This window comes from Vollenhovia emeryi, unplaced genomic scaffold (genome assembly GCF_000949405.1).
Source record: "Vollenhovia emeryi isolate VEMERY1.0 unplaced genomic scaffold, V.emery_V1.0 DF939125.1, whole genome shotgun sequence".
NCBI classification, from domain to species: domain Eukaryota; kingdom Metazoa; phylum Arthropoda; class Insecta; order Hymenoptera; family Formicidae; genus Vollenhovia; species Vollenhovia emeryi.
In genome coordinates this window covers 1,333,271-1,341,265 of record NW_011967241.1, presented here as the reverse complement: position 1 = coordinate 1,341,265, position 7,995 = coordinate 1,333,271, and the positions used below count along the sequence as shown (strand labels likewise).

At 35.6% G+C, this 7,995-nt stretch overlaps 3 protein-coding genes across 3 annotated transcripts in view; 1 reads left to right on the top strand and 2 right to left on the bottom strand.

Moving 5' to 3' along the window:
- The first annotated feature begins 1,463 nt into the window (after window positions 1–1,463).
- Window positions 1,464–3,888, top strand: LOC105569217 (lysosomal thioesterase PPT2 homolog). Its single transcript, XM_012025480.1, has 4 exons — window positions 1,464–1,736; window positions 2,115–2,364; window positions 2,437–2,555; window positions 2,817–3,888. Exons 1-4 carry the CDS (start codon window positions 1,590–1,592, stop codon window positions 3,168–3,170), a joined length of 870 nt encoding a protein of 289 aa, XP_011880870.1. The 5' UTR covers window positions 1,464–1,589; the 3' UTR covers window positions 3,171–3,888.
- On the bottom strand, window positions 3,801–5,610 carry LOC105569218 (venom serine carboxypeptidase). Its single transcript, XM_012025481.1, has 2 exons — window positions 5,236–5,610; window positions 3,801–5,067 (listed from the first exon to the last, which is right to left on the bottom strand). Exons 1-2 carry the CDS (start codon window positions 5,530–5,532, stop codon window positions 3,949–3,951), a joined length of 1,416 nt encoding a protein of 471 aa, XP_011880871.1. The 5' UTR covers window positions 5,533–5,610; the 3' UTR covers window positions 3,801–3,948.
- Window positions 5,611–6,908: 1,298 nt separating this feature from the next.
- LOC105569216 overlaps window positions 6,909–7,995 on the bottom strand; it is a 5,650-nt gene continuing 4,563 nt past the window's right edge. Inside the window, exons 4-5 of the mRNA XM_012025479.1 lie at window positions 7,753–7,870; window positions 6,909–7,199 (exon numbers count right to left, since the gene is read on the bottom strand). Of these exons, the coding sequence (XP_011880869.1) occupies window positions 7,102–7,199; window positions 7,753–7,870 (216 nt within the window). The 3' untranslated portion in view covers window positions 6,909–7,101. The remainder of the gene's footprint in view (window positions 7,200–7,752; window positions 7,871–7,995) is intronic.

Here is a 7,995-nt window from a genome sequence, read left to right as displayed (position 1 = left end):
GACACCCCTTTCACCGCCGTCATGATAGTCTAGACGTGATGTAGCAGGAGACGACAGCTCTAATTTCGTCCTTAAGCATCAAGTATCCCCGCTGTCACTCCTGTAAATTACTTCATCTCGATGACGCGCTGATCGTCGAAAACACCCTCTGAATTTCGAGGGAGTCACTCAATGGGGGTCACTGACATTCTTTCTCTGAGGAACCATAGACTTTCGTGCTGTCGCGCGATAGTCACCGATATTTGAAGATACATGTGTGTTGCGGCTTGGAAAATAATTATATCTTCTAGATGATGGAACTTGTTGATAAAAATAATCCAAAATTATAAAACGGATGAAATTTCATTTCTGGAGTTTAGTTAACACATATTTGGACGCGTGCACAGTGCGATGGACAGAATGGTTGCCATACTTTTTTTTAATGAGTTTTTTTAACTCGAGAAATAAATCGAAAGCGCTCAAAATAGCTTCGGAATGGCCATCGAGTAAAATATTCCTCGGAGAAGATTTTGAACCGTAACCCTCAAACCAAATGCATGTTCCTAGACTCATTAAAAAAAAAAACAGTGTCGCATTCTTCCATCACTGTACATAATGTACCAAATATAATTTAAAACATATTTCAAGTATACATAATACAATTAAAGAATGCTGCTTATAAAATAAACTCTTGAGTTTCATTCTAATACCGGAAACATAAATGGCGACACAGCAGCCGGATTTCAAGAGTACAATATCAATGCACGGATAATGGTGAGAACGGCAAAGGGGTTACCCCTTCAGCAGTTAAAGCCGTGATAATCGTGGATGACGCTGGTCGAAACAATGCGCCCGGCATCCGTAGCTCCAGCGCAGGGCGTGAGTTTCGTCTACGAATTGGGAGAAAAGCGGGGCGACGTCAGAGTACGGTGATGTATGGCTGAAGCGGGCTCGGGAAATACCACGTGCCCCGCCACCTAGTACACAGCAGCCCGTGAGGATTAGGGTGGCGACCTACTATATTCTCTAACGCACCGTTTCATGATGCAATTGGATTCCTTCGGCCATCATCACCCTCTCTTTCACTCACCCTTAAATCCTTCGTCACTGACTTTAACTACGGGATCATTTCTCTCGTTTATGAGATTCTTCTATTGAACATTTCCCCGCAATAGGATATAAGCAATTTGGAATTCTCGATGCAGTGTGCGATATTTTATTATGATTAATAATTTAAATAAATGCCAATATATAAACAATGATTAATAATTTAATAATTAGAACTTGGGACCACATTTTTACTTAAATTCAAAGACCACATTTAAGGCGATCAAATAATAATAAATAATAAAATTATATTAAGAAATTAATAATAAAATTTACAAGGTAACATATGTAAATAGTTTATGGATACTTGAAGAAAATATATAATAAGTGCAAACAAGATACAGTATCATTTATCGATAACACCGATTACTTTCATATCAACGTCACTTGAGAGCACTCTACTTCTTCATTTCACCGTAGCGCTGCAGGAAATGCATTAAAATAAGCCAAGAGTATTCAGACTATTCAGTGTTAGAGGTCAGCTTTGTGCAGCACTGGAAAACATGACAAATTCTGTGATACGTGTTTATCTGTTTTTAGTTTACTTATTATTAGGCAATGAAGCAAAATCGTATCATGCTGTCGTTATTATTCATGGGGTTCTCACAGGAAGCGATAGCATGGAACTCATTAGCAACAGAATTCAGGAGGTAGGACAGGATGGCACTGGTGACAACGAAACAGAAGGACCTACAGACGTCGCAGAGTGATTTTTGCATTGCGCAACTGTGGACTGATTTCGTTACTTTGACATTTTTCATTTCTTTTTGCATAAATTTTCTCACCCCTCTTTATTGATAATGTAATGCTCTGTTGTATTATATATATCATTTGTTAATAAAGACATTTTATTGTTGTGTAACCATTTTCATTTTCCAAATGTTTTATGCAACTTTGTGCATCTTATTACCAAGGCAAACACAATTATTTTTACGTTAAAGGCTAATCGCTTTTATAAAAAGATTTTATAACTCCTGATCTATGAGTTGGCAAGGATTTAATCTTCCTATTAATCTGTACGTTCACAGATGCATCCTGGAACTCCAGTCTACAACACTATAAGGTTTGCAGGCTGGAGTAGCTTGGAACCAATGTGGCAACAAGTAGAAGAAATAGGCATGGATGTACTTTCCATAAGTGCTGCATTTCCTGAAGGGATTAATTTAATAGGTTACAGCCAGGGTGGTTTATTAGCTAGAGCCATATTGCAAAGATTTCCCATGCATAATGTTAGGAATTTTATTTCCCTGAGCTCACCGCAAGCGGGGCAATATGGAAGTACGTAAAATTATGATATTCCAATAGAGAAAGGAGCGAAGACTTCTCTCTAATTGTCAAATCTCGTTTCAGCGCGTTTTCTGCATTTGATTTTTCCCGATTTAGTTTGTGAAACTGCTTACGAGCTCTTTTATTCACGTCTTGGACAACACACCAGTATTGGAAATTACTGGAATGATCCTCATCACCAAGTAATTATTTGACACATTAACGCTCGGTTTCACCAACGCTGTTTAACTTTAAGCTTAGCTTAATTCGTTCTTTGTCTTATTAACTGTTACTAAAGCTTAGCTTAATTCGTTCTTTCTCTTATTAACTGTTACTTTAAAAAAAGACAAACGTGAATTAAACTAAAATTAAAGTTAAGCGACGTTTGGTGAAACCGGACCTCGGTACATTATATTCTAATATGCATTTTAATTTAATATATTCTAATATACATTTTTTTTCAGGAATTGTATTACAAATTCAGCAAGTTTCTGCCATACGTGAACAGTGAAGTCGAGATTTTCAACAATTCCGACTTTAAAACAGGTTTAACTAAGCTGAAACGTATGATACTCATTGGAGGCCCCAACGATGGCGTTATCACTCCATGGCAAAGCAGTCACTTTGGATATTACGACAATAACAACACTGTGATAGATATGCGTGATAGATCTATTTATAAAGATGACATGATTGGTTTGAAAACATTAGATAAACAGAGCAAATTGAAGATCATCACAGTGCCTGGAATTCCTCATTCTGAATGGCATAAAAATATCTCTATAGTAGATCAATTTTTGTTACCATATTTAGATTAAATTTAACGAAATATAAGTAAAATAAGTTCGAGAAACTTGCCAAATATTATAGTAAAAGACCTAAAAAAAAATTTTTTTATTTTTCGAATAGACGCTTCTTTCTCTACGTGTGATACTCGCTCGACTGATTTTATACGTGAAGAATTACTCGTGTAAGCGAATTACTTTTCACGTAAATGTATAAATGTAATCAAATCTTATTCCAAAAGTTTGTACAGACCATTCAGGGACACCCTGTATGTATAAAGAACACTGTCGATCTCGCCATGCTATACTTGACGCAAGACACTACCGTGTCTCATAATACGTGTCATATACCTATAATTAAAATACAAAATTTTAATCTAACGGCCAAACAGTAATAAGCAAGCAAAATTTGAATGTTCGATGATAAATGTAAAGTTTAATTTTAAAATAATACAATGTGAGATGTGAATATTTTTCGTAGTTAAGGAACGCATTTATAAAATGATTGGGAAATATCTAGAATGTTAAAAAAATTATATATTGCATATTCCAAATGGCCTGTAAATTAATAGGAAAAGATTTGTTAGTAACTTTTACTATTAATAAATTTATTCATTTTACTATTACAAAATTATCATTATATTACTATTATTGTGTTCATTCTTTGTCATGACTATGCTCCTCGGGGTATTTTGTTAAAGTATTGTTGGCACATTGCCGTGTATTATTAAATGTCTATATATTACATAGTAATTCTTAAGAAAAAAATTTTTATCACATACATTTATAATCAGTATAGTCCGCATAATATTTAGAACTTTTTATTATGTGTAAAACGCGTGATGAGATCTAACGCCCATTTCGGTTGATCGGCAGGAACCATATGACCTGCATTCCGTACAAGAGCCTCTGATAAATTGTCAACAGTTTTTGTGTATCCCGCTAATTTGTCTCCGACCATCCATATCTTTCTTGGCGCTTTCGCGTATTTGCTTGCTCCGGGCCATTGCAAAGTTTTCAAGTAATTTTCCGTGAGCGGATATGCCACGATAATATCCAATTGCCCATTGTAGATGAGCACTCTATAATGTTGTACAAGATCCGTCAAGAAAGGTACTACGGACTGCATGACGTCTTCTTTCAGATGTTCCTCGACGGTGCGGGTTTCAACGTGAAAAGTACTATTGCCCACGTGTATAGCTCGTCTAACATCAGCTCTCTGGATCCATTCGGACATCCAATCGGAGTCATTGCCATCATTCGTATACAAATAGTTGTAGTAATAGTCGAAACCAGTTAGATTGCGAAATAGAGATGGCTTGCCGCTTAAATCGCCATTAAGAAGCGTATCAAACATTTCGAATGCTTCAAGATATTTCTTCTGTTTAATAAATTCGCGGCCCTTTTGTTCATACCCTTGGAACAGAGTTTTCCCGTTTGTATCTATCAATCCGAGTTGGTACAAATAATCGCTATATAACAATTGGTTCTCCGGATCGCACAATCCGTTACCAATGGCTAGGCCTTTCAAGTTAATTTTTGTTTCTGCTTTGATATTGTAATCTTTAATGGTATAAGACACTGCCGGCACATATTTCCCAGCATATGATTCACCAGTGACGAAGAAATCATTGTTTCGTAACTCTGGGAATAACAGAAAGAATTGTACGAGTGCAGAATGAATGTCCCTTCCTACTTGCGTCTCGTTTCTGACATATCCCTTATCATCACCAGTAAAACTGTAGCCAGTACCAACTGGATTATCAATGTATATCAAGTTGTGTGCTATGTTCCATGAGTATTTCCGCGTTGTTAGAGTTTTATTAGCAGTCACTATAAATGGACCATTTTCCATGAAAAGACCAAACATAGAAGTTGCCCCTGGACCACCTTGCAGCCATAGTACTACTGGTGCGGTCTTTGGATTGTGCTGCGATACACAAATAACGATAATTTTAATAATTTTAAAAATAATGTGTGAAACTTACACTCTTACTATCAACAAAATTTCTAGCAGACTTTCCATGAGATCCATTCTCGGCAGTCTTGGCTGTTAAGATAGGTTATTAATGCGCGAGGATTGCGAAGCATCACTTACCATCGCTGGAAAAAACCAGAAGAAGAGATTAGAATTGTACTCTTTATTAACTGTGAAATAACCCGAGTAACTGCTAATATCGCCCATCTCTTTGTGTTGGACGACAGCCTTCGATCGTGCCTCGTCAATCTTTCCATTTTCTATCAAAGGCGTCAGGATAAGCGGCGCACCAGCATCCTCCTTGTCGGCGAGTCGGTACTGCTTCAATTGTGGATATACATTTAAATATCCACTCGTGCTCTCGTGCGGTAACACGAGGAGCAGTGCGCTCAAAATTAGCACTAAAACGTTACTCATGTTGCTAGCTGGAAGTTACAGCTGACACTGCCTTGCTTGCCAACTTGCCATACTGATTGTGGGTACCAAGCTCAACAACTGCGTCTAAATTTATCTGATAGCGATTTGTTGACGTAATAATATCATAGACCTCTCTCTTTGTCAACAATACCATTAAATATAAGCAATAAGCTAAAATGCATAAATACCGAGATATTGTGTGTAAATCATGGCATGGAAATTTCTGTAGCTATTGACCTTCGTTGTCCATTCGAATTTAATGGAAGACCTATTATTGGCCGCGTTCAGCATGAAAAGCTGCTTTGCAACTCTCGTAAAAACCTTGAAGCTGATTGGCGTATGCTTTTAACTACGGCAGAATCTAAGAGCATACTCCAGTCAAATTTACGAATTTTATAACTGTTGCAATGTACTATAGCAGTCACTGACGTTTAGTGGGAAAGCAGTTTAGTAAGCGCTTACAATTATGACATATTTAGGTAAATTTGCATAGACGTCATAGTTCATGGTTCATTTCCTTATGCATGTACTTTGTGCTTGGACCAATTGTTTTTTATGCATATGTTTATTTTCTACAAAAATTTGTTTAAATATACTGTTAATAATATTTGATTATGATTGGTCCTGTTGAACACAACTACTATTAATAGAGATAAAGCCTCGTCTACATAGAAGTCGTAAAGTCGTAGTCGTAAGAATAGTCGACTGCGATTGGTCAATTCAGTCAGACACATAAGAATTAACCAATCATAGTCGACTATTCTTACGACTACGACGTTACGACTTCTATGTAGACGAGGCTTAAGGCCTTCACACATAAAATTCCGTAAGGACGTAAAACGTAAGCGTAAGAAAATCAACAGGTTGGATTTGCTACTGCTTGCGTCATTGCCTTACGTTCTCGACTGTGATTGGTCGATTTTCTTATGCTTACGTTTTACGTCCTTACGGAATTTTATGTGTGAAGGCCTTTAAGCCTGAAAGCTGTCACGGCCTAGTTTTACGTGGAGACCGTGGAGACCCTCTAATCAGTCTGGACATGCAGTATTCAGTTTCTGATTGGTTCGCCATGTTTATGATTTTCCCACTGAATTTTGAATTGACAATTTTAATACACTTTTATAGTTTCACAAACGACAGATTATCGTGATTGGTTTTAATGATTTTGATGCGTATTTCTTTGTCGAGGTGTTATTGCAAAATGGTGCTGCACATCCACCCATTTTTGCAATAAACAACAAACTAACACTATTATCAAACTTCGTGCGATGTGCGATTATATTTTAGATTACGCCTCGATCTGATGGTAGCTTAAAGAGTACAGGAATTTATATAAATAAGTATAAAATATTAAAGAAATCTTTTTTTGTTTAAAATCAAATGTTATTTTTTATTGCATAATGGCACAAATAAATCAATTACAATTTAACAAAAAGCAACAACAAACCTTTAGAGTCTGTTAAAAACGAATAAAGTTAAGATTATTAATGCGGGATTGCTACAACTTGCTAGTATTTTTTACATAGAAGAGGACGTTACATAAAGAAAAGCTTGTACTTCTTTTTTCTATTATGCTTTGTCCATGAGATCCTGCACAGGCAATGCACACATGATGCCCTTCTTTGTTATTTCTGCATTAGTTTCTGGTTTGGCGTCATCATATTCCACTATAGAAGAGAAAATATTATTTAAGAAACTGGTTCTATAATATTGTGTAATTATAGTATTTATATAACAAATGAAAAGAATAATACACACACACACACACACACACAAACAGACACACATATAATACATAAGTATTCTGGCGAAAGTGTTTTACTGAAAATATAATGAAATGTTGCTCAAATATATTTGAAAATATTCTCTCTTAATTGAGAAATGGTGTGAAAGTTTTTTAATATTTTTTTTATTGCAATAATCCATACGTAAATATGCAAAAGCTTGCATAGATTCCAAATAATGCGTTAAACTTCTCTTTTAAGATATAAAACTGTAATTGTTTATCCGTATATTAAGCGAGGGTTGCATTTTATTTCAAAATAATGGTTAACAGTGTCGTTTGCGCGCATGCTTAATAGTGCACAGTTGAGTATGAGTACAGAATATTCGAATGATATCATGTGCTGCGTGGGTGTGCGTTATATAACATAATATAATATTATATATGAAAAATAATAATAAAATAATGTGAAATCTAAATAATAAAATGTTTATTACTTTCATTATAGCACTTGCGGATAGCTTCCTTCGCTTGGTTTCTCTTGGCTTCGTCATTTATAAGATCATCATATAATGCAAGACCCTTGTCTAACATATATTTACCCGTTGCATCGATCTGGAATCAATAAATTCACAATTTAAAATTATATATTTTAGACATAAAACTGAAAAAGAATATTTTAAATTCTGATAGAAGTCACTCGTATTGTACTGTACGTACACAGTTTCATTAATATTAAT

Bases quoted from the DNA above. Each gene is read 5' to 3' on its own strand.
- LOC105569218 (XM_012025481.1), bottom strand. From the start codon at position 5,532: ATGAGTAACGTTTTAGTGCTAATTTTGAGCGCACTGCTCCTCGTGTTA. The intron at 5,068-5,235 runs GTAAGTGATGCT...TGTGTATCGCAG, and splicing joins TCTGGTTTTTTCCAGCGATG to CACAATCCAAAGACCGCACC.
- LOC105569217 (XM_012025480.1), top strand. From the start codon at position 1,590: ATGACAAATTCTGTGATACGTGTTTATCTGTTTTTAGTTTACTTATTA. The intron at 1,737-2,114 runs GTAGGACAGGAT...GTACGTTCACAG, and splicing joins TTAGCAACAGAATTCAGGAG to ATGCATCCTGGAACTCCAGT. The intron at 2,556-2,816 runs GTAATTATTTGA...ATTTTTTTTCAG, and splicing joins GGAATGATCCTCATCACCAA to GAATTGTATTACAAATTCAG.